This window comes from Notamacropus eugenii, chromosome 4 (genome assembly GCF_028372415.1).
Source record: "Notamacropus eugenii isolate mMacEug1 chromosome 4, mMacEug1.pri_v2, whole genome shotgun sequence".
Classification (NCBI taxonomy): domain Eukaryota; kingdom Metazoa; phylum Chordata; class Mammalia; order Diprotodontia; family Macropodidae; genus Notamacropus; species Notamacropus eugenii.
Genome location: NC_092875.1, coordinates 365157295 through 365184562, shown reverse-complemented (window position 1 = coordinate 365184562; position 27268 = coordinate 365157295). Strand labels below are relative to the sequence as shown.

The 27268-nt window shown below is 35.3% G+C and overlaps 1 protein-coding gene across 4 annotated transcripts in view; it reads left to right on the top strand.

Moving 5' to 3' along the window:
* DNAH5 (dynein axonemal heavy chain 5) overlaps positions 1-27268 on the top strand; it is a 420121-nt gene that overhangs the window by 343847 nt on the left and 49006 nt on the right. For 3 of the 4 annotated variants that reach the window (XM_072605437.1, XM_072605436.1, XM_072605435.1), the window contains exons 66-69: positions 10464-10707; positions 11842-11956; positions 18292-18482; positions 25475-25596. In XM_072605437.1, coding sequence (XP_072461538.1) covers positions 10464-10707; positions 11842-11956; positions 18292-18482; positions 25475-25596 — 672 coding nt within the window. Of the gene's footprint in view, positions 1-10463; positions 10708-11841; positions 11957-18291; positions 18483-25474; positions 25597-27268 lie in introns of those variants that run through there. The other variant, XR_011966270.1, reaches the window with a different exon arrangement.

The window sequence follows — 27268 nt, the reverse complement described above, 5'->3', positions numbered from 1 at the left end:
GATGCTCCTCATTTTATAGAGGACAAAACTGAAGAAAACAGTGGATAAGTGATTAACCTATGTCAGACTGCTAGTAAGCGTCTGAATCTGGATTTGGACTGAGGTCTTCCTGACTCCAGACCTGTTGCTCTACACACTGAGATACTTAGGTTCCCCTATTTTAAAGAATGAAATACACAAGTTCATAAGTAATACATAAAGACAAGGCAATCAGTAAAATTATATACATACATACATACATACATACATACATACATACATACATACATATATATATATTCATTTCTGGTACCAAACTAGTTTGTACTTAAGTTTACTAAGTTATTCCATCTAGCTTATAGTCCTAGATACCCCTATGGCCTATCATCCTTGTAGCCATAGAGGAGAATGGTATTCCCCAGAATACCACGTAACAACACATGGAAGTGCTGGTTCAAGTTCATTTGCCCAATGCCCAAGCCTTATTTCCTGCAAATCATTGATCCTCTTGATTATATAACTGGTTTTTGGAATTCCAATCATCTTACATGCAAATGTTTACCCATCTTTCCAAGTGACCACAGATTCTTATGGCAACATCATATAACTGATCAGAGAATCTTAGATTTGGAAGGTACATTAGAGAGCATTTAATTCAAGTCATACCTACAAAAGAATCTTTTACATTGTTCCTTTAAAGTAGTCACTCAGTCTTGACTTAAATATTTCTAGTGAGGTACAAGCTACCTCTCAAGTCCATTCCACTTTTATAAACATTCCTTTTTTGTTATGTTACCTTTCGGTTCTAGGTCTTTTGCCAGTATTTTCATAGAGATTTCAGACTCTAGAAATAACTAGAAAGACTCTGTCAAAGAATTCAACACTTTAGTAATGCTATATAGCTTGGCATTGAGACTTCTGGAAAAGAGAAGCCAGAAGACATTCCATATTGAGAGTCATGCTAAGTAGAGGTTATATGGAGTTGTTAAAGGTGCACCCCCCATCATGACCACCCTGTACCCTGAGACTTTTCCAGGATGGCATTTCAGGATGGTGATAATCAGAACTGATGGGATGGACAGAGTTTAATGAGCGAGATCTGAATTACTAGTTACTTGGGTGGTGTGCTTCTTTCCATCTGCTAATGGAATTAGCTCAACACCCCCTAATTGCCAGGTGAACTGTAGGCCACTCACCATTATTTCAACCTTATTTCCTCCCAGCACAGGCAATAAAGAGATATAATGACAGACAGAGGTAAGTCCTTCCTGGCTGCTAGGCAAAAGTCACCAGTGCATGTGTTGTTTACTTTTGCATGTTGCCTTCTTATGCATGTTTATTTGCCTGATAAATATAAAATCTGATGATCATCACATCCCTGTTTTTGTAAATAATACCAGCTAAGAGAGAAAGAGAGAGTTGGGAAGAGGTCTTGACCTCTTAAGGAGATTGGAAACATCCATTTTTCAACTTAGAGAAGAGGTTGGAGAGAAGTAGATACCAATTCAGTTCAGATTTCACATACGCAAGAAAGTCTCATAATTATATCCCTTAGAATAATTCAGAGAAGACTTTGAATCAAAAGAGAACCTAGAAAGGATCACCCATAGGTGGTGTGGCAATGGAGAATTTCAGCATCACTTGCTTATTTAACTAAATATACCTTTCTGCAACTTCAACCCTTTGCGTCTAGCAGAACTTTTATACTCCTTTTACATACTAGCCCTTTAAAAATGTGAAGGTCACTCTCATATCCTTTCTGTGTTTGCTCTTTTCTGGGCCAAATATATCCGGTTCTTTTAACTGATCCTCATATCATATGATCTTAAAATTTATTACCTTTATGGTCATGACAACAACTGAACATAGTAATTCAAATCTCTTTTGACTAGGTCAAAGCACAATAGGACAATCACCTTCCCAGTCCTCAAATTTAGCTTCTCTTCTGGTAGTTTGTTATTGCATAAGCCTTTTGTCTGAATTCTTGGCCTATGCTGATAGTTTAGTCCATTAAAATAGATAATTTTTTTGCAGATAAAGTGACATAATTAACATTTGCCTAGTTTTATGGTTTTTCAAACTCATTTCATTTAATCTTCCCTATAATATAATGAAGTAGGTATTATTACCCTCCCCTGCTTTTTTTTTAAACAAATAAAGAGGTTGAGGCTCAAAGATATTTAAATGATTTCCCATAGTCACAGATCTTGTGTCAGAAGTGGAATTTATAGCATAAGGGTTTATATGGAAATTGGGATCATAAATTGCTACCAATAATGGAAAAAAAAACCCAAACAATCTCATCTAAACAATTTCCAGGAAAGTCATCTAAATTCATCTTCAAGACTTAGCATCAGAGGGTGCCTACCAAAGCAGCCTATTCCACATTTGGATGACTCTAATTGAAAGGATGTGAAAACATGTTTGTTATGATTTGAAAGCCAGTGTACACCCCAGTATGCCATCTTTTTGACTAGTCAGCAATCCTCATCTTGAACTTTGGAAGCTGACTTTTGCAACCTTTTTAATACATTAAATTCCATCTTATTTGATTAATCCCAATGTTCTAGTCTATCCAAAACTTTGTGGATTCTGCCGTCTCTTAGCTATCTCTCCTTGCTTTGCAACATCTATAAGTCTAAAATCACTTATACTCATATTTAAGTCATTGATAAAGATTTAATAGTAAAGCGCCAAGCACAGAACCTTGAGGCATTCTATTAGAGGCCTTCTTGATGCTGAACCATTAATAATCATTCTAATATTTTCAAAGGAGGGAAGGATCTTGGAGGGTTGAAAATAGATTTTTATTAACTGAAAAAAATTAGAAATGGAACTGAGGTTATTTTGGCATGATGTCTCCTCAAAGACATACTGACTCTTTTAAATCACTGTTTCTTTTTCTATATCTTCATTAATGTTCCTTTGATATTATGGTCTAGAATTCCATTGGGACCCAAAGGCAAGCTCATTGTCCTATACTGTACAGACTTTATTTTCATCACTTTTTGAAAAAAAAATTGGAGACATTTGCCCTTTTCCAGTCTTGTGGCACTTTTTGCACTCTATATCAGCTTCCAGAGATCCATGACAGTGGTTCAGCAATCCAAATACCTATTTCTCTCATAGTTTTAGGAAGTAGTTCCTCTGGGCCAAGTAACTAGATCTCATCCGGGACAGGTAAGCACTCGCTTTCTGGCTCCTTCCTTGTCCTGGATATCAATTTCCTATTAGCTATTTCAAAAATTTTCCTTTATAGTCCAACAATTCTTCTTTTTGACAAGAAAAATAAAAATGGAGCAAAATAAAAGTTGAGCACTTCTCCTTTCCCTCTTTTTTCAGCTCATACAGTGGTCCTGTGCCTTCTTTTATCCTCTATATTAATATAGCTATAAATACACACACAAACGTACACACTCACGCATACATTAGCCATTTCTTTGTTACCCTTTGCATTCCACACTGGGCTCATTATAATTTGAGATTTAGCACTCCTGACACATTCTTTGTGTTGTGTTGTCCTTAGCATTCCTCACCAACCATAGTTTGTCCAGAACCTTGATGTTCCTGACATTATCCTTACAGAACCCTAACAAGATGGTGACAATGAAAGATCTGATAGTTTCACTGAAACTGGAAACATTTAAAGAAGGGATATGATAATGTACAATTTTCCTGTTATCCCAGAAGTAGCCTAGATACTAAAGTGCATTTGTTTTTAGCAGAGTTATGCTGTATTATTCAACAGTATTATTTTGTTAAAGGATCATACCTATATTTTTCTTATTCCTTTCCAAAAATCTCCATCAACCAAAAAATAAGGTTTTGATTGAGCCCAAATAGCTTTATTCACTATGGTAACACTTATTTAATTGATTGTGTACAACCCAAAGTAAATTGCTTTACTTTATGCTCTGCAAGATTTTTATTTTGGCTCTTGTCTGAGTTCTTGGTCTTATTTTTTATTCTGTTTACCAGAATCAACTCTAGGTAGAATTATGAGCCAGACAATATATCCAATCCATATTTAATTTAGTTGCCTCTACTCCTACATCTACTCTAGCTATAAATTATTTCTCCTGCTGCCTCATGTCCTGGCTCATCCAAAAGAGGACTGACAGTTATTAGTGGTTAGGCAATTACCTGGTTAAATGCTGGGGGAAGGAGAAGCAGTCTCAGCCTGAATTGGAGAATGTAGGTGTAAGGCACAATGCTCTTTATAGTCATGGTAAACAGATTAAGAATGCCCTTAGCTAAAACTGTAAGAAACCCACTAGTGACCCAAGCATTTAGCCTGTTCCTTCATCAAGACTGAGACTGGGAAATGCTCCTGCATCAACAACTGAGCAACCCATCTTCAGTTAAAGGCTGTCTTGTTTTACAGAAACTTTGCAGGACAACAACGTTAGAGGGAGAGCTATGGCTTCTGACTGAGCACCTTGTCCTGAGCATCTGCATGAAAGATGCTAAGGTGATCATGATTGGAGTCTATTAAGCATGTATGTGATTCTTATTCTATCTCATCCTCCCCAGAAGATTGCCCCCTTTATCATTCCACTCTGTACCCAACCTAGCATTCTACCAATGTTGCTATGTGTAAGATATGGAATGCTATTGCCTCTGGAGAAGTAAAGATGAGCATAATACTTCTCTGCTGGAAGTGATAGAATGGAATGGGATCATGGGTACATCTAGAAGGCAAGAAGAAGACCTACATTCAAGTGAGACAGGGTGAGGGAGGAGATGGAGGAGGAATACATCTAAATTATATTAAATGAGGAGAGGAGAAGAGGGGTCTCTTTTCAAAGACCTCCATGTTTTCAGTGCTATTTGAGGCAAGCTTCTCATCTGAGAGAGTAGAGGAAATGAGTGTGATAGATTTGATATCAGATGAGAAGTTTTAGAAAAGCGTCTGTGGTGAGGGGAATAGTGAATTAATTTGGGAGGCAGAAAAGAATTTCCTTGCTACAATTTGGGCCCCATTGAGATTATATGATAAATCAAGATCATGCCATATGAGTATCACTTGGAGAAAAAGGCAATATTTAGTTTGGGGGAGAGAAAACTGAGAAAGGATTTGTTAGTCATTTTGAAACTTTTGAAAGGTTCTAATATAGAAAAGAGGTGATAAATTCTGCTTGGCTCCAAGGGGGCATACCTAGAAACAATGGTTGAAGTTGTAGAATGGCATATTTAGTTATAATGTAGATGTTACTGTGATTTGGCATCCCCACTATGCCTCTGGTTTATCCTTTCAAGGCTCTCATTTGCCTCAAGGGTTTTGTTGAATTGTTCTAAGAAATAGGTTTATGGAATATCTTCTAACTTTGTGTAAAATCCAAACTGAATTTATGCCTTCTCCTTCACCCCCTCACATCAAGTAGGTGGTGCAATGGATAGAGCCAGGAGTCAGGAAGACTCATCTTGTGGAGTCTGAATCCAGCCTCAGATACATTTTTAACTGTGTGACCCTTGGCGAGTCACTTAATCCTGTCTGTCCCAATTTCCTCATCTGCAAAATGAGTTGGAGAAGGAAATAGCAAAGCACTTCAGTATCTTTGTTGAGGAAACCCCAAGTAAGGTCACAAAGAATTGAACACAACTGGAAACAACTGAATAACAAGGATAACCTCACTTCTACACTTTAAGTCTCTGCTGAAAGAATAGTATTTCTAATATTTTTTAAAGGGTTAAAACCTCTTCCCAGCTCTCTCTCTCTCTCTTTGAACTGGCATTAATTAGAAAAACAAGACTATGGGTGGCCACCAGATTTTGTCTTTATCAGGTAAATATGTTTACAAAGAACGACAAGGTATAAAAAGAAACAATAAATAATGAGCACTGGTTACTTTTGGATGGTAGCTAGAAGGGACAGGCCACGGTTTCTCTATTTTCTTTTCTTCCCTTGTTCTTAGATGAAAGAAAGTGGGGTCAATAGTGAATGACCTACAATCCATATGGGAATTGAGAGATGAGGCTAATTTTCTTATCAAGTTGTAAGAAGAAACATAGCACCTTGGCAGCTGGAAAATTAGACCTCACCAATTTGCCAATGAGCTCTTATTAATTTCTGTCCATATCATCAGTTCAGAATATCACTGTAATGGTAATTTAAATGGGAAGATCTTTCCCATTCATTAATAAGCCCATGTGATCTGTTTAAATCACATGGAAGCCTAAGTCAATTGTGGTGGGAGGAGTTTGCTGAACAAGTGGAACAGGAAGGGTGGAGGAAAACTGAGAAGAAGTTGGTCAGGCTAGTCAGAGTTGGAAAGTACACAGGCAAGCAGGCACAGCTGGGCCTCTTGAGTATTTGTGGGAAGACCCCACAGGTGGTGGGGTGGGGGTGGGTGGGGTTGGGGGGTGGAGGCTTGGGAATGGCTTTGTCCCTTGCCTTGCTGATGTGTATTGACTTCTTGGTTAATATGATGGATTTGACTTTCTAGTTTGGGGATTTTGCTTTCTGCTCTCTGAATTGATGTTTTTCTTCTGCTTTCTATATGAAGAATCTGTTATACTTTGTGATTCAGAACTACACCAACATATTCATAGTTGCCCATGGTGCTGTGAATATTACCTGGCTGATACAATCACCATCCTGAAACAATAGCCTGCAAGGGCCCCGGGGCACAAAGGAGTAAGTGTAGCAGGAAAGGTACACCATACCAGGGAGTATCCCTCTAACACCCAAACTCGACACCAACTCACCTATGGCTCTCGAGATGGAATTTCTTCTGGCTTCCCTTTCTCACAAGTTTTAATGCCAAGTCATTAAAATTCACCAAACTGGTGAATTCTTTAATAAATTCTGGTCAGTCATTTCTAGAATCTGAGTACTTGATGGACATGTGCTGGAATTACCTCTCACCTTGGCTTATCATCAATGAAATCAAGAGAGATGACCTTTTTATTTACCACTTCAAAGAGTGAAAATCCTTACCTCTTTGGGCCTCAGTTTCCTCATCTGTAAATGAAGGGAAATACCTAGAATTCCTTGATGGTCTCTTTCAACTTGAAATAAATAATACTAAAATCTTTGTTTTCAATTAAATTAGATTAAAAACGGACCTTAGAAATTATCTGTTTGAACCACATTGTTTTACAAAAGGGGAAACTGAAACCCAGGAAAGTGAAGTGAAATGATTTGCCCAAGGTCTAGTGAGCAGCACACCTGTAATTTAAACCTTGGCTTTCTGATTCAGAATCCATTGACCTTTCTACTACCTTTCAGTGCTCTTAAATGGATAGTAAATTAAGCAAATAGTGAAAATACAGAAATTAAGTAATGTTTTTCTCTTTACTTTCATTTGGTATTTCTGATTGTAACAGAACTGTGATGTGGTGATGGTGATTCTGTCATTACTGAAGGTACAAAGCCATTGGAATAGTAGACATTAAGGGCTGCTTATTTTGTGTCACTTCTTTTGTACATCCTACAATTTGAAATTCCCTTGATATAGGCAAATGAATTAAATAACCACTAAGGAGCTTTCTAATAGAACAGGCAACAGATGGAAATAGATGAAAAAAAACTACTTTTGTTTGAGTTACTCATCTCAAAGAATTGAGTCTCTATGGAACTTCAGAACTCTTGCTTTATAAAAGAGGAGCTTTATTAAAAACATCATGATGTCACCCCATCTAGTAGAGTGTTAAAGTGCTCAGTGTGTCAGGCTATACTCCATAAACCAACAATAAAGGCACTATTTGCATTACTTACTTGTTCCTTTGTCATCCCAAGCCTTACTTCCGACATTGCTTTTAGTAAAAGAAAGGCATAGCTAATGCAGAGTGAAGTTGAAAATCAATAATTAGAGCCTTAATGTAAACTGTTCCCATGGTATTTATGTTATTTATTTTAAAATATTAAGCACCTATCATGTTCAAGACCTAATCTTGGCCCATAAGAATGGAAAACATAAAAATCACAGCAATCTTTACCCTCAAGGAGCTTAAATTCTATATTGGTATTCAAATTTATTTATACGCCTCATTTTTCTATCAGAATATAGCAATTTTATTATTGGAATCCATAAAAGGCCTTGTCCATAAGCATTTTTGAAAGGATCATCAAAATAGTTATGATTCATTAAAGTCAGAGCATACATCGTATTTGTAGTACTGATGTTTCTAACTAACCATTTAACCACCATTGGCTTTTGGTGCATATTAAAATGCATCATGGAACTAGAAGTCATGCAGGTGAGATTTTTATGTGTACATACACACATATCTATAAATATCTGCACATGTATGTAAACAATACATGGTATGTGTTCATGTATGCATGTACAAGCATATGAATATACATATTTAGTGATCTTTTCATTTAAATTGTAGACATCATGTATATTCTTTTGGTTTTGATTTATTTCACTCTGTATTAAATAGTATACATATTTCCATGTATCAATTTTGAATATTCATAAGTTCTTTCTGCATAATAATATTTCATTGTATTCATACATGGTAGTTTTTTCATCCATTTCTTATTGATGGATATTCACTTTGCTTTGGGTACATTGGAATGAGGGCATAGGATACTTTTGCTTTTTCTTTAAATCTCAGCATTTAGCCAACATTCTTGACAGTAAATATTTAATAAATATTTATAGATTAATTGCTAGCATAGAAAGTGCTATCATGAACATTTGGCATATTTTGGGCTGTTTTCTATGGCTTTGAATTTCTTGGCATTCAAGTTCAGCAATGAGATTGCCAGTCATAGGATATGGGAAACTTAGGCAATTTTTGGGGGGAGACATAATTCTAAATTCATATTCTGAATAGTTCAACCAATTAGAAATTCCACCAACAGTGTATTAATGTACCAGTCATCCCGTAGCCTTTAAGCAGAAAATTCTCTGTATTCACTGAACTTGGAATTAGGAGATGTTTTCCTATCAGGTTCTTGCCACAATTTCATTTGGCTGTGTGAATTTAGGCAAATTACTTAATCTCTCCAAGTCTCAGTTTCCTTCTCAGTAATATAGGAATGATACTACTGTATTACTTACTTCTGAAGCAGATCAAATGAGCAAGGCCTGTAAAATGGCCAGAAACTGAAAGTGGTATAAAGTATGATTTTTTTTTTACTTCAGTGTTCATGTATTTGGAGAGGCAGTAATACATAGAGGATAAAGAACTGGTCTTAAAGTCATCAACACCATGGTTCAAGTCCTGCCTCTGCTATAGATATGTGACCCTGGACAAGTCACTTAATTTCTTAATACTTTAGCTGGCTCTCTGGAGTACATGTGGCAGAGAAAATACTGCCCTCCATTAATGAGAGGCATTTTCGCCCCTTGGAATTGCATGTGCTGATGACATCACAGGTCTAGTTGCCATCTCATATCTCATTGTAAATTCTTAAAGTGAGTCAGTCAAGATATTTCAAAGGTGTCATTTTTAGTTTTACAGTTTCAGTTCACAGTAGGGCTGTGATTTACTCATTTCTGTGGAATTATTTTTGCCATTTAAGTATTGTATAGTCCAAAAGACAAAGTAATAGGAGCATGCTATTTTTTAAATTATAATTTGAATATTTTTCCTGACAGTCAACAAGGCGGCTCTTTATTAAAGTTCATTGGGATTTCAAATGAATTTATACACTGTATCAAGACTATATCTCTTTACTGAATGTGTTAAAATATAAACAGTTAATATTTTAGAGCAGTGGTATCAAATTCAAATAGAAATGCATCCCCAAAGGCTGTAAATTTATTATCTTAGAAAACAACAAATTAACACTATTTGTGTTTAATTTAATTTTAATTTATTTGGTTAGACATTTCCCAATTACATTTTTATCTGTTTCTAGAGCATTGTTGAACGTTTATAGGCCTATGTGGCCAATAACCATGAGTTTGACAACTCTGGTTTAGAGCACAATTTTAAAAAAAAATTCTGTAATTAATGGTGGTAGTACTAATAAAAACAATGGTACTATTAACAATAACTAAAATGACACGGTTATATTTTGCATCATTGCACATTTATAACCTATATCAAATCGCTTACTGTCTCAAGGAGGGAGAGAATTTGGAATTCAAAATTTAAGAAAATGAATATTAAAAATTGTTTTTATGTATAATTGGGAAAAATATAAAATATTATTCAAAAAGAAACAATAACATTTATGTAAGTGCTTACTATGTGTCAGGCATTATAATTAGCATTTTATAATTATTATCTCTTTTGATCCTCACAACAACCCTGAGCAGTAGATGTTATTATTATCCCCAGTTTCCACATGAGGAAATTGAAGCAAATAGAGGTTAAAGAGACTTCCCCAGCATCACATAGCTAGTGCATGTCCCCAACTGGATTTGAACTCAGATCTTCTTTAGAGGCCTTGTTCTTCATCCTTTGTGCCTGGCTATATTCAGATTTCCTAAATATCTTTAACCAGTAATTGTGTGCTGTTTCTCTATGCATGCATATTAATTTGTTCAGAGGAAAAATTTATATTTGTAAATTAATAGGAACTGGAAAAAGAAAGAACTAATCTTATGCAAGATGTAACAGAGAACAAAAGAAAAATGAAAGAACTGGAAGATAATTTGCTTTACCGCTTGACAAGTACAAAAGGGTCATTGGTAGAAGATGAGAGCCTCATCATTGTTCTGAGTAACACGAAAAAGACTGCAGAAGAAGTGACACAGAAGCTTGAGATTTCTGCTGAGACAGAAATACAGATTAACACAGCTCGGGAAGAATACAGGCCTGGTGAGTTTCAAAATGAAAGACGAACGTCAGAGAAACATGAAGTGAGGACAAAGGAGGGTGAGATGAAGTGCATGAAAATAACGAAGATGTATAAATATGTCAAAAATGTGACTTCATATTTTTACTTTTTCCTATAGGCTTCCTTTTTAGAAATATTCCCATCAATTTGATCTTTTCTCTTAGTAGTGGGTGATTTTTTTATGTGATTGTAGTTCTTTGAAGTCAGAAGTTGGCACCAAGTCTTAAAGCTCTATCACAGACTAAGTATTTCCCTTGTTTTTTCCAAGTCATTGAAAGTGAATAGTGAGGGATTTTTTTATACATTTTCTGAAAGCTGAGAAGTAAGATGTTAGCATGCTTCTACAGTATCGATTCTATGGTCTATCAATTTAATTGTTTTAGATGGTGGCGTCCTGATGAGGCCAGTGACATAAACACAGTCTATACACAGGCCTGCCAGTTTTGCCATTCTATGGCTACAAAAATTATGTCTACCTCAAGCAGTGCTGTGGAAATAGGCACCATGGTAATGGAATCCTCTGGTAGATACCCCTCTCTTCCTTAGAAAGGTTATCAAACACAGTACACTACTCATAATATCTTTGGATAAGAAGAGCCAATTTTCATCCGAGCCTGAGGGCTACTCTCTTTAGCTTTAGAGACTAACCATAAATAATTACTGCCAAATTTGAGGCATTGTTGGTAGATGGGTTCCACTCTGGCACAGCTCAAAAGAGCTGCACCTTAAGCCTCAGGGCAGAAAATTTTTTTGGCAATTCTTGGATTAATTTTTCATCTTCTTTTTTGCTTCCTTTCCCTACTTAAAAAAAGAGAAGATAATACATATTTATTAAGGACTTAGAGATCTTAAGATAGAAAATACCATTGAAAAATAGGACTGGTTTTTGTACTTTTTAATGACTTCCATGAACTATATATTTTAAGCTTAAATTGATCAATAAATTCATATTGCTGTGCTCTAGTGGCAAACATTGGTTGGTTTTGATTAGGAATGCAAATCAAAATAATTACTCTTTCATACTTAAACTTAGGCTTATCTATTTTTTATGTGTAATCTGTTCACTTTGCATACAGTATAACCTTGGTCTTTGTTCTTTTTTTTTTCCCCACCAGTGGCAACGAGGGGAAGCATACTCTATTTCCTCATCACAGAGATGAGTGTGGTTAATGTGATGTATCAGACTTCACTACGACAGTTTCTGGGGTTGTTTGACCTTTCTTTGGCCAGGTACTATGATACAAGGGAAGCTGAGCTGAATTTTCTACCAGTGGGTCCTGCCAGTTACTTGCTAATTTTAATTACAAGTATATAGACACCGTGGATTGTTCCAAATGGCCTACGGTGTATACATTTTTGTTAAATGTCAATATGTGCTTAGAATCTGGGGAGTACTGCAGTGGAAAGCAGGCATTAAACCTAAACAAGTAAATGAAAACATGCCATTCTTAGAAACTGACAAGAAGCTGTGTTACAAGTGGAGCTGAGAGCTGAGGCTAGACTTGTTGAGAAGAGCCAAGTATATATTCCTCTACTTCTCCAAATTTATTTTTAGGATTGTCAAATAACTTCAATGGGCAGCTAGGTAGTGCCGTTGATAGAGTGTCAGACCAGGAGTCAGGAAGATTGAGTCCAGATCTGGTCTCAGATATTTATTGACTGTGTGATGCTGGGCAAGTCACTTAACCCTGTTTGCCTCAGTTTCCTCATCTGTAAAATGAGCTGGAGAAGGAAATGGCAAATCACTCCAGTATCCTTGCTAAGAAAAGCTCAAAAGGGTTCACAGAGTCAAACACAACTGAAAACAACTTAACTACAACAAAAATTTAGAGGTGTTAGGTCTCCCAAAGGTTGGTCACCTGAAATCACTAGAAGTCCTTTAGCAACACAGAGCCAGTCAGTAAGTTGGTTTAATATTTACTGAGTGGCTACTATGTGCTAGATATTGTACAAAGCTCTGGGGATACAAAAAGAGAAAAAAGATAGTCCTGCCCTCAAGGAGCCTCATAATCTAATGTGGGAGACAGTAACCATACAAATGTGTACAAACTATTAACAGGATAAATAGGAAATAACTAAAAGACGAAGGCACTAGATTTATTTAGAAGAGGTTAGGAAAGCCTTCCTGTGGAAGATGTAATTTTGGTTGAGACGTAAAGGAAGCCATGGAAACCAGGAGCCAGAGATGATGAACAAGAGCATCCAAGGTATGGAGAGCAGCCAAAGAAGATGCCTGGAGCATAGAGACCACATAGCTTAGCAGTAAATAACAATATCAGATGCTGCTTCCTTCTCTTTGCCACACATTCTCCCAGACTGGTATCCAAGGTGATTTACTCAGACCAACCTTAAGCTGCTTTCCTTCCTCTCTTCCCTGACCATCCCCAGAGAGCTGGTCACAGTTGGTGGTGACTGACTGTTTCATGCCCCTAAATTCCTAGTTATGACTCTTATAATAACTGCAGTAAACAAAATGTGCTTCAGTTTTAAGCAGCAAGATAAAATCAATGAATAAAGGGAAAAGAACATAAGCACTTCAAAATACAAACGAGATAAAATAACTTAAGATGAAATAAAATTAAAGTAAAAGAATCCTAGGTCATCCTATTCAAAGATATGAATAGATAAATGAAGCAGATGTCACACTCTACCAAGAAACAGAAAAAAAAATACATTAGGACAAGCAAGCTCTTCTAAAATAAATAGCAAGAAATAGGCCAACACCAAGTGACTAAGACCTGCTGTTTGTATGTCATTTCTAATGAGGAAGATAACAAAGGAGAGAGAGTGGCCAAGCAGAGACCAGAAAGACTAGACCCAAAAGAAGAATAGAAATTTTTTAAAAACTCTAAATGAGAGGCAAGAACTTGCATGTTCCCAGCCAGTCCTCCATTTGTGAAAAGGGTATACCTACAAGTTCACTTTTTTGATCATTAAAAAGCCTTAGTTGGTGAGAAGGTAATGAAGACCCAAAGACCTATTCCTTTCATTAAATGATCAGGGTCAATAACAGCAAAATTTTTTGTAAGTTTTTGTGTTTATTTTAAACTTAAATACAAAATAAGAAAAAAATAATATTACCATGGACACAGCAGAACATCAAAGGATTCAATATGCAACAATAAATTTCCATTTCAAGAAAATCTATATAATAAATACTTCACATTGTTTTCAGAGTTGTCCAGTTTTGCTTCCTTGTAGGTTTTCTTTTGTTCTCTGCTGTGTACTTTTTACTTAATTTTTTCCCATGCCACTCTCCAAAGAAGGCTACAATTAAGTGTGAATACACATACATTATTGTGCATGCGTCTATGCTTAATACATATCATACACCCATAAAATGTACATAATGCTTAATATATATGCATATGTATATATGCTTAATGCTTGACACATATAAATATATATAGATATCTATAAGCATGTACATATATTCATATATAAACTCATACGCATATATATAACACCATATTATACTTATTTCCACTTGTCATCTGTTTCTTTGAAGGTGGATAACATCTTCCTTCATATGTATGAGTCTTTCCATGTTTTTATCAATCAACCAGCTCATCATTTCATACAGAATGTATGAATGTCATACATTCAATACAGAAATATTCCAACCCCATCACTTCCCATCTGAGAGATTGTCTATGAAAATTATGTCCCAATTTTCTGCATTTCTTCTATTTTTGGCTGCATAGACTTTATCCAAGAAAATTTTAATTTAAAATAAACAAAATTATGCATTTTGTACTTCAACACTGCTCTCACCTCATAATTTAGTTTAAGGTTTGATACTACTAAATCTGCTTCCTTACATCTTTTCCCCTGATTTCTTTGAAGTTCTTGATCTTTTATTCTTCCAAATGAACTTTGTTATTTTTTCTAACTCATTAAGATTTTTTTTAGTAATTTGGAATGGCGTTACACAAATAGATTAGCTAGGTAAAGTTGTCATTTTTTTATTATATTGGCTTTACCTGTCCATGAACAATAAATCTTACTTCAGTTATTTAGATATGAGTTTATTTGTATAAAATGTTTTGTGTTTATGTTCATATTGTTTCTGTGTCTGTTTTGGCAGGGATAGTCTTAGGTATTTTATGTTGTCTAGTTATTTTAAATGGTCTAAAATATTCAATAATATTGCTGATGCATAATGTAGTTTCCCTCTTTTCTCTTTTGATTAACTCTATTTTAGTTTTAACTTTGAGATCATGATTATTACCTCTGCTTTTTTTAACATAATAAATTCTGCTCCTGACCTTTATTTTATCTTTGTGTATATCTCTCATTTTGTAGCATTTCCCGAAAACAACACATTGTTGAATTCAAAATTTTAATCTGTCATCAGTTTCTATTTTATGGATAAATTCATCCCATTCACATTCTAACCTATAATTACTTATGCCCACTTTACTTCTATCCACTACCTTAGCTTCCTTTTCCTTACTCTACTCACGCCCCCAAGAGTCTCTTCCTCATCCTCTCCCTCTACTCTATCCCCTGGCCCTCTTATTTCTTTCTGAATTTAGAAGACTTTTAAAGCCTTCTAGATATATGTGTTGTTCCCTCTTTAACCCATTCCCAATGAGAGTAATATTTCAGCATTACCCACCCTCTCCCCCCACTAGCTTTCATCTGTCAGTTTTTCCTGTTATGTCTCATTTGCATGAGATAATTGCTCCTTTTAATTTCAATAGTTTCATTTTTTTAAAATCACTCCATCACTCAACTCAGCTCAAGACGTTTCTTTCAAACTACCTAAATAAAAAAAGTCATAAAATAATTGATAATATTTTAACAGATAAGTAGTATACAATTTGACCTTATTGAGTCCTTTGTAATCAATTCTTCATGTTTACCTTATGTTTCTCCTGAATGTTATACATCATATTTTCCCTTAAGTTTTACTATTTTCATCACAAACAGCTGAAAGCGTTTCAGTTCATTTAATGTCTATTTTTTTGTTCATTCTGGATTTTACTTAACTTTGATGGAAAAGTTACCCTTGGCTGTAACCCCAGCTCTTTTGCTCTAAGAAATATAGTGTTCCAAGACCTACAGTCCTTCAATGTATTAGCTGCTAGGTTTTATGTAATCCTTATTGTAGATCCATGATATTTAATTTTTTTCTTGTTGCTTCCAATATTTTCTCCTGAACTTGGGAGCTTTGAAATTTGGCATTGATATTCCTGTAAGTTTTCCTCCTGGGATCTCTCTCAGGTGGTAATAGTTGGATTTTTTTTTCTATTTTTCCTTTGCCTTCCTGTTCTAGAATTTCAGGGAAATTTTACTTGATAATTTCTTATAAGACTGTGTCAAGATTCTTCTTTTTTTAAAATTGTAATTTTCAGGTAGTCCAACTATTCTTACGTTATTTCGCCTCCATTTGTTTTCCACATCAGTTGTTTTTCTGATGAGAAGTTTTACATCTCATCAATCTTTCATTTTTTTGATTTTTTAGTTATTATTTTTTAAATTATTTTTGGTGTTTTCGAACATCCTTCGCTTCTCTTTGCCCTCTTTTGGTTTTCAAGGAATTATTTTCTTCCTTAAGTTTTTAATTCTCTATTTCCAGTTGGTTGACTTTCTTTTCATAATTTTCTTGATTTTAATTGGATTACTCTCACTGATTTCTATTTTTTCCCTTGATCTCTCATATTTGACTTTTAAAGTCCTTTTTAAGTTCTTCCAAAAACTCTTTTTGTGCTTGGGATCATTTCATATTTCATTGAAAAAGTTGTGGTTTGTTAGCTCCATTATCTTTTTATGAATATGAACCCAGATTTTCTCTATCTCCATAATATCTATGATGGTTGGGTTCTTTCTCCTTTGCTTGCTCAGTTTTATTTTTTCTTTGTTTCATTTTTTAACAGTTATTATTATAATCAAATTCTACTCCTAAGGTATGGGGAATGATACCCTAAGCCTCAGGTCCTTCTCGTTGTTATTTTCTAAAATCTGTCCTGGGATTCAACCGTGGATTTCCTCTCTGCTCCTAAACCATGGCTAGAGCCCAGGGCTATGCTGTCTTGCAAATGATCTTGCTCTCTGTGGTCCCTCAGGTGGCTGCAAACAAAAACTGTCCTCTACCCTAGAAAGAAAATCAAGGACTTTGCTCTCTTGCAAGTACCCATGGCCAGCAAGGTCCCTGCCCCTCTGCTACTGCACTCACCAGGTGTGTGCTAACTCCTCCCCCACAGCAGCAGCAGCACCCCAGCCCAGGACACATCTGGTCAGCACAGATGTACTTGGTGTCCCTACACAGTGGAAGATTTTTCAACCTTCTGTTACTCAGCTGTCAGATCCCCACATTGTCTGAGAGATGCAGGTTTCTAAGGCTGAGGCTGCCTCCCACCCCCAGCTGCCCCCAGGGCTTGTTCTTTATTGATTCCACAGAGTTGACCAGGGTGGTATTCGCACTTTTCTCAGGTGTTTGCACTTTCAGGTCGTCCTTGGAGAACAACTGCTTTACCCAAACTTTTGTTTTATTTCCAATGCTCTACATTCACTCTGAGGAAATGTTCTATTTTTTTCCTTGGAGGAAATTTGGAGAGCCAGAAGTTTTTTGACCTACACCATCTTCCCAGAATCATCTCCAACAACGCGCTTATTGCCAAAAAGTTAGACATTTTTACACCCATAGAGCCAGAGTATTTATATTCTGGCTGTTAAGGATTCTAGATAGTTTGACCAAGGTTTTGTGAGTTCCACAAATCTTGTTAATCCAATTTCCTGTTCTCCCTTGAAAGTGCTTACTTAAATATGTGTGCTGCTTAGAGGAAACTTGTAAAGGCCTATTGTGTTTGTTTGTGCTTTGTTGTTCAACATGAGAAGCAAACAGAAGCAATTTCTTGTGTGTGTGTGTGTGTGTCCAGAGGGCAGATCTAGGACTACTAATGTGTGGTATCCAGAGGGAGGCAGACCACCCTCCTCTATAAAGAAAAACTTCCTAATAATTACAATTGTCTCAAAATGGAGTGGCTTGCCTTAATACGCAGTGAGCTCCCTTTTATTACATATATAAAAGCAGATGCTGGATAAAAAATTTATCATGGATATTGTAGAGGGAATTGATGTCTTAGAAGGACTAGATTAGGTGGCTTCTTCAGGACCTTCTAAATCTAAGGCTCTATGATTATAGCAGTATAATTTTTCTTTGACAATATGGTTCTTCCTTTTCCATTTATATGTAAAATTAATTAATTTATGTACTCTGATTTGACATTGCATATTCAGATAAAAAAGTTAGATCTTCTAGAAATTTGATTGTTTAGCTTCTGGTTTAGTGTGTTTATACTCAAAAATTCCCAGAATATTATCAAAAGAGTTAACGTCCAGCAGTTCAATTTAATTTAGACAAAGGTGAGGTGCCTTATGTTATTTCAGCTGGAGAGAACTGTTGTTACTGTAATGGGCAGCCTATACACTTTTGATATATGGAAATGAGAATAGGTTCTAAAAGGTTACTTATTCTTTATTGGAGAATTTTTTTTTTTTAAAGTAGACAATTGAAAAGGGCAGTGAAATAAACCAAGTTTAAATGTTCTTTTTGGTAGGTCTATCAAGAGTCCAATTACAAGCAAGAGAATTGCTAATATTATTGAACACATGACTTATGAGGTTTATAAATATGCCACCCGAGGATTATATGAAGAGCACAAGTTCTTGTTCACCTTGCTGCTTACTCTGAAGATTGATATACAGAGAAACAGAATAAAACATGAAGAGTTTCTCACTCTTATAAAAGGTCAATGCAACAATTACATAGTGGAAGTAGTGGGGATTATTGTGAATGTTCCTGAAAGAATCTTTCTTTGGCTTATATAATTTCTTCTTGTTCTTAATTTAAGATTTGATGCAATTTGACTCGAGGTGAGTAAAATTAAATTGTGGAATAGTATTTCATTTTAATTATGTCAGAATCATTTGGGGAAACGAATATTTACTTTTTCATTTAAAAACGATCAGAGCTGTTTGTTATTTTAGACTTTTGAACATGTCTTTTACATTTATTTTCAAGGGGTTATCATTTACATTTTTGTAGTCGAAAAGTAAACTCACAAATAGATGCATGCTTAATTCTCCAGAGGGAGAGCCTCTGATTTTCCTTTTGGGGGGGTAGTTTCAGAATTATATTTGAATACTATAGGGTCAGTATTATAGTCTTAAAGCTAAAAGGGATTTTAGTTGGCGTCTAGTTGAAGCGTCTCATTTTATACATGTGGAAACCAAGGTTCAGAGAAGTTCAATGGCTTTCTCCAAGTCATAGAAGTAGTTACCCACATCTTCCCACCTATGTCTTGCTACTCTAATTCCAGGGCTTTTTTTTCCTGCTACATAACCCTTTAAAAAGTCATCTAAATGGTCCACTGCATAAAATGCTAGACTTGGGTTCAGGAAGATCCGACTGCTAATCCTTAAATGCTTACTATCTTTGTGATCCTGAGCAAGTCCCTTGACCTCTCTCTCTCAGTTTTCTCATCTATAAAATGAAGAAAATAATAGTATCTACCTTTCATGATTGTTCTGAGAATAGGATGAAATAATGCATGTAACAATACTTTGTAAACCTTAAAGCACTAAATAAGTGCTATCAACACCACCACCACCGTCATCATTATCATGAGCATCATTTTTAGAGCCCTTAACGCCATTTGAAAATAACGTCTTATGGTATTGTCTTAAACTCTCTGTAGCTTTCATTCAAAGAAGTGCATTTTTTCCAGGACAGAGTAATAAGAGAGTCAAAAGTGGCTTTAAAGTATATATTTGGAAAGTTAACAGAGTGAAATAATTTTAATAATCATGAAAATTAGACTGTAAATTATCGAGAATATTCATTTTCTTTGTTTATTGCTTGCCCATTAGTATCTCTAGCTAGGTGTCCTGTAATCCAAGTATAGGAAAGATTGAAACATGGGCTATGTAGATTTTATTAAATAAATGTAGTCATATCAGTTCAAACTAAGTTTCTAGCAGCTTAGATCAACCTTGCTAGACCTTTGGAGTCTATATTGAATGACTGAGATAGATAAAGGAGTACAAGGCAGTTCAAAATATATTAAAGAAATGGCTCATGTTTGGGATCGCGTTCAGCACCTTTTCCTAAACATTTGCAGTTTTTTTTTCCCTTCTAGTGCCTTGGTTATCATCTCATTATTTTCTTTTTGTGAAGTGGGGAAGAGTTGTCATGGCAATTGGTTGGAAATTTATTTAACTCTCTCTCATATTTTTAAGTACTGTCTTAAATTGTAGCAATTTATTTGTTAGCATACCAAAGCTATCTATTGAATTGCTTTTAAAACCTCATAAATACATTTGACTCTGTGGAATATATTGAAGTAAACCTAGGAAAAGGTAATGAGTTGGTAACATTCTATTTGGATAGAATAGGTATTTGCTCAATAAATGTCTTGAGTATGTACTTGACGCATTTTTTTCTGTGTTTCTTAATAATCACAGAATCAGTCTCCGAGTTTGAAAGAACCTCGAAGATATCTAGATTAGCCTACATCTGACCAAGTTCTCCTCTACCATACCCTCAGTAAAACCCATCCCCTTCATAAAGACCTCCAATGAGGTAGAGGACTCTCTCTGTAGTCAGACCATTGTACTCTTGGGTAATTCTAATCATTAACAGATTTTATCTTATATTAAGCTTATCATGAACACTTCCCTCCCTACTCCATACCACTTTTTTTCCCTTCTCAGTTCTTTGAAATGATCCTTATATGGCATATTCTGCTATTCTCTGACCAGTCTGTTTATCATATCAAAGAAACGTAAAGTTGGAGTGCCCTCAAAGGTCATCTAGTCTAATTCTTCGTAGGGTATAGCTGGCATGTGCTCATCCAACCTTTGCCTGAAGAACTCTGGTGAGGAAAACCTATTTTCTCCTAATAGGGCCCATTCTGTGTTGTGATAGATTTAACTGTTAGAAAGTTTTTCCTTTTGTCCATTTTAAAGCTGCATCTCTGTAATGTAAACCTGCTACTCCAAGTTTTGTGCTTTGGAACAAACAGAACAAGGATGAAATCCCCATTAAGCCAGTCTCTCAGCTACTCTGCTTTTGGGACAAAGAGAGCTCTAGATAGTTGAAATTCCCCATCACTAAAATAATACATGGTCATATCATGATTGTGTCCTGTTTTCTAAACTCCTTGTCTCATCTTTTTTTTTTTTAAATTTAGGCAGTATATAATCTACCCCCTATAGTATTATCTTCTCCTTTTTTATTCCATTGATCTTCATGAAAATGTTTCTACTCTTCTTTTTTCTCACCTTGGAGTGTATATCTTCTTACAAGAGTATATCTACTTAATGCATAAAGTTACTACAATGTTCTACTTTATTACCTATTCAAAGTATTCCTTTCCAGATTTATAATCCAGTGATAATTCTTATTCCAACAAGTGTCAGAGGTACTTGCAAGGTCAACTTTGCGTTCATCTCTAGGATATTTAGTTTGCTTATCTTGTTATCCATAATTTTTCCCTGTGTACACATCATCAAAAGTGATGAATTTTATGTCTGGATATCTTCTTGCATATTGTCATCTCTTGCTATTCTCCTTTCTTTACTATATATACTAACTTCTTTGGTACCACCTTAGTTTTTTTTCTTTTTGATAAAAAGTGTTTAGAGTTTCATCATGTAACACATCTTGTGGGAAATTAAGGAGTTAGCTTTAGTTTTAGTGTGTAGATTTAATTATTTATAATTAAATTATGTTTTCAAGCATTAAACTTCTCCTTTCTTTCCACTTTCTAGAAAAAAAGAAAAAGAAAACCCTTATAAAACTATATATAGTCAAGGAGTATGCATTCCAATAGTGGCCATGCCTGAAAATGTATCTCATTAGTCCATCACTTCTCTTTCAGAGGATGGGTAGCAGCCTATATCATCCTCTGGAATCAAAGTTGATCCTATAGTCATTAGACTTTTAATGTCTTTAAAACTGTTCATCTTTTACAATATTCTTCTTATAATATGAATCATTCTCCTATTTTTGCTCTTTTCACTCTGTATCAATTTAACCAAATTTTCTGAGGCTTTTCTGAAACCACTTCTTTTATCATATTTATAAGATGATATAGTGTTACATGGTATTTATATGTCATAATTTGTTCAGTCTTTTCCCATTTGAATGAACTCACTTAATAGGCAGATGTAAAAGAGCTGATATAAATATTTTTGCATATAAAGGACTTTTTCCTTTTTCTTTGATCTCTTTCAGATTCAGGTCTAGTAGCTGGCATCTCCTGGTCAAATATTAAGCAGTTTAGTAGTTTTGTGGGCATGATGACAAATTACTTTCCCAGAATTCCTGGATCAATTCACAGCTTTTGCATGCTATTTTCCCACTTCATTCCCTTTCATTTTAATAGCCTTTTTTTATTAGATCCAAAGGCTGTAGTATATTTATTTTTACTGGCTCTTGTTAATTATATTCCATACCTGACTGAGACCATTCTCTATTTTAAGCAGTATAATCTAGAATTACAAATACAAATATCATTCTCAGATATTTTCTTAGCCTGTTTTTTACCTATCAGTCTTGACCTTTTCTCCTGAATCCTTACTGACATGATGAAAATGCCACCTGCATCTTTAAGGGCTACAGTTTTTGTTTTGTTCTGCCTTAGATTTCATATTTCTTAGAAATATTCTCTAGAGTCTTTCTGGGGCAGGTATCATATGAGCCCACAAGAATTGCCAGAAATTGGTAGTGATCATTAGGTTTGACATGTCTGGTGAGGTTTTCTGTCATGTCATAGAGATACCCTGGAATAGATCAGGCTTCTGTATTGTTTATGTAAAGCTAACAAATAACTGAATAGAGAGTTACCAATTATTCCTACCCATCTTTTTTGACTTTGACAATTACTATGGAACCATTCACCTGAAAATTTTTTTCAGTATTTTTTGGAGATGAAGAAGCTACTTCTTCTCCAGATGACATATTCTATAGAACTTGCACTTTAAGAGAAGAGATAGATTTTAATAGATGGAGATGTAAAGAAAGCATATTTAAGGAATAAGCATAATGCTGGAAAGATAGGCAAGAGCTAGGTTGCTAATGCCCTTAAATATAAGGCTAAGCAATTTATTTTTTTGTCTTATACATTTTGGTGAACCATTGAAGGTGAGCAGAAGTTAAACCTGGTTGGATCTGAGCATTAGGAAGCTTAATTTCATATTTGTACGAAGGATGAATTGGAAAGGAGAGAAATAGGAGACAAAAGAAAAACAGTTTGGAAGCTCTTAAAGAGGGAGAGAGAAAGCGAGAGAGAGAGAGAGAGAGAGAGAGAGAGAGAGAGAGAGAGAGAGAGAGAGAGAGAGAGAGAGAGAATATGAAAAATGGATGATATTGGTAGTGTGGTAGAGTAGTGATGTTTTTAGTCATTTTCATTCATCATGACACTTTGTGACCACATTTGGGGTTTCTTCACAAAGATACTGGAATGTTTTGCTATTTTCTTCTCCAGATCATTATATAGATGAGGAAACTGAGGCAAACAGGGTTAATTGACTTGCCCAGGATCACACAGTTATTGAGTGTCTGAGTCTGGAATTGCCAGCTAGGTGGCACCGTGGATAGAGTGCTGGTTGTGGAGTCAAGAAGACTCATCTTCCTGAGTCAAATCTCGTCTTAGATACTCACTAGCTAGGTGACCCTGGGCAAGTCACTTTCTGCCTCAGAACTCTGCCTTAGTTCCTTCATCTGTAAAATCAGCTAAAGAAAGAAATGGAAAACCACTACAGCATCTTTGCCAAGAAAACTCCAAATGGGGTCACAAAAGAGTCAGGCAGAACTGAAAACAACTAAACAACAAAAAGACAACAATAGGTTTTATCAGGATATAAATGGTAGGATTGGCATCGGATTGGTGAGAAAGGTAGAGAGAAGGGTCAAAGATGATGCTAAAGTTTTGAATTTGGATGACTAGCAAATACTACAATCACCAATGGAAGCAAGTAAGCTCATAGGAGGTACAGCTTTAGGGAAGAAAATAATTAATTTAATTTGGGGGCACATTAAGTTTTTGGTACCGGTGGCACATCTGAGTAGAACTAATAGCAGTGGAAAATACACTCAAATTGAGGAGAGAAATCAGAGATGAATATGTATATGTCTGCTTGTTTGTGTGTGTGTGTGTGTGTGTGTATGTATTTACAATTCATCTACATAGAAGGGATAATTGAAGTCACTGAAAAGGATAAAATTGTCAATGCCAGTCAAGAAGCATGTATTGAGTACTTATTATGTTTTAAGTATTTTTCTAAGTGCAGGGGATACAAAGAATGGCAAAATATTTGCTTTCAAGGATATTGCATTCTAATGGAGGAGACAACGTGTGAATAGTTACGTGCCTGTGTACAAACAAAATATTTGTAGAGTAAATAGAAGATAAACTGAGAGTAGGTTGGAGGGAAGAGGAGCAGACCTGCTGCAGAAGATGGGATTTAACCCGAATCTTAAAGAAAGCTGGGGAAGCTAAGAGGAGGACATAGGGAGCAAGAGTATTCCAAGCAGGCGGGGTAGCTGGTACAAATGCACAGTTTGGGATTGGGGTGTTAGAAGAGAATAACAACAAAGTTGGCTAATCTAGCAGGGTCACACAATGCACAGAGGGGAGTAAACTATGTAGAAGAAGACTAGAAAGGTTGGAAGAGAGAAATCTACTGATTACATTTGAATAGTCATTTAAAACTTGCAAGTGTACTAATTATTTCATTCATACCTCAACACTCTTTGGTAGCTACAGGTATTATTTCCTTTTTGTAGATGAAGAAAATGGGAGAGGTTAAATAACTTGTTCAAAGTTATACATCTAGAAAGTGTTTGAGCAGGATTTGAACTGAGGACTTCTTGATATTTACTAAGTTTGATACTCCTTCATACTGCTTCCGAGAGTGCAAAAGAAAAGACAAGAGGGTTAGCAACAGAGTTTCAGGGAAGATGTAGCTAATAGATGGATGGAGGAAGATGAACCAACAAGGAAAGGTTGGAATGGTAAAAAGAGGTCTAGGACAGAACAATGGTTCCGAATGTGAAGAAGAAAAGTATTTCTAAAAAGAGAGGGTGGTCAACCGTGTACATTTTGTAGAAATTTTAAGCATGAGTAGGCTGAAAAATGAAGCATTTTGATTAGGATGTCCGAGAATTCTAACGCTTTTGACTGGGTAAATATTTCTCCGAATTTAGGTAAAGTTGGTATTGCCCTTTAGTAAATCAGTTTCCATACTTAGACTGTGACTTGTGCAATGAATAAAATACAATTTATTTGGGAGATATGAAGAGTTCAGTTATACCGTAAATGGAAATTTAGGAGCAATGTCTATGCTTAGTGGAAAATGTATTTATACTAAAAGAACAGATATAATAAACTTTGTCAACAGGCAGGGAAGGGAAATAGAGTAGTTCACTGAATTTTGGAATAGGATCTTTACAAATGGGGTCCCTCACCCACACAGAGCATCACTGATAACTCTGATAAACGTTTTTATTCCCTTAAATCTGCTGCTTGTGTTAATACTGGAAAATTCTTCTTTCAGGATTGAATCAAAATCCTCTAATGTTGTTATTTTACTTTCAACTGTATTGTTAAAAGTAAATATAAGTTTACATTTATGAAATTATAAACTATAGGATACTAAGAGGAGACTGGAGAAAATTTTCTGAATTTTTTAAGTATAGAAAAAAAGTTTTATACTATCATTTATTCAATTTTATAGGTGGTGCTTCATTGGATCTTAAAGCTTGTCCTCCTAAACCATCTAAATGGATCCTGGATATGATATGGTTGAATTTGGTGGAACTTAGTAAACTTAGACAATTTTCAGATGTCCTTGATCAAGTAGGTAACATATTTAATTAACTTTCTAATAATGTGACATTGAACATTGATATTTAAAGTACATTGATTGTCCTTTGATTGCCACATTGTTTAGGGAAGAAGGAAAATTTTCTTCTTACCACCTTTATTTTGACATCTATACAACCTTTTTCTTTTAGTCAACTAATCACTACTCTATTTTTACCACTCTCACATGGTGAGGAACTACACAGCTGGGCCATTTGAGGTTTTTAAATAGAAAAGTTGGTAGATGAAGAGATAAAAATATATCCTGCATGCCAGGGATCAATATAGTAAAATGTTAGCATTTTCGTTCCCTTTAAATTTCTGTAGATGTTGGTTAAAGTGATTTCAAGAAAAGTCTTAAAATTAATCAAAAATCACTATCTTGTTGAAGACTTGTTTCTCCCTTCTTGTGATAGAGGTGAGCTCCCTAAAAGTTGGATAAATACATACTTTTGTTAAATAATTAAATCTAGTTTCCAATCTGGAGTTTGAATAAAAACAAATGTGCTCAAAATAACTGCTTTTAGTCAAAGTGAAAACTAAGATTTCAGGCAATCTAATTCCTAGAATTATCTTAATACATTTCTCTTCTATCCAAAGGAAAAAATATACAGCAAAACCAAAAGGGAGGTTCCCAAACATAAATCTTGTATTTTTAATAGACCTAATACACCCAAATGCAAACCATTACATTATTTGTAATGATATTTTTCACCATTAATTGAAATATTCGATGAATTTATGGAACTATTAAAATTGAACTTCTTATCTTCATTTAGAGAATTGGATTCCACAAGTGGAATGACTAACCTGGTGATCCTATGGCTATTTATATTACTGTCCTTTCTCAAAAGTGGTTTTTAAGGGATTTCATGCACAGCTTATTTCAGGCTCTTCTTGTACATGCAGTTTAGGATGAAGCCCCCCATCCTAGCCTCCTCCCTGAACCAAATTTTCCCAGGTGCAATCCAGCAAGACTGAATCATTATATTTCACAGTAATGAAAGGAATAGGTTCCTATAAAGAAACTACCCATAAAATGTAAATTGGAAGTTTACCCACAGGATAAGCAGTATACAGGACATGCATACTCCACAATTTCTACATATCAGTCAGGAGCAGATCCATTAGAAAAAATTCTTCTAGAGCCAACTAATGTTGAAATTATTTTCAGCTCTAACTTCAGAGGACTCACTAGTCCCAGAGAGAGGGAAATATTCATCCATTTCTGGCTTCCGTAACTGCTAAAGCCATTACCTCTTTTTTTTGACACTCACTAGTACAACACACAGTCAACTTCACATATTGGTGACCTCTTGTTGGTTATAGAACCATGTTAACCAAGAGGGGGGAGGGGTACTATGTGTGAGTATGGTAGACATTATGTTACCATATTCATATTTTTCTTCCATATAACATCTTGTTTTTTTCCTTTTGAATTCTTATCATTTCTGTTGTGAGTAAGTTGAGAGTTGCATTTGACAGAAGCAGATTTCACAGTAATCAAGGACTGTCTAGTTGAAGGCCTGTTGTTCCCTTGGCTATGTTGCCAACATCTGACATGACACAAGATTTCATTAATTTAATAGGTCCTGATTTTTTTCAGGAGTTTAAATAAGTGTCATTGAATGGAAACAGATGTAGAAAAATCAGAATTTTTTTTTTA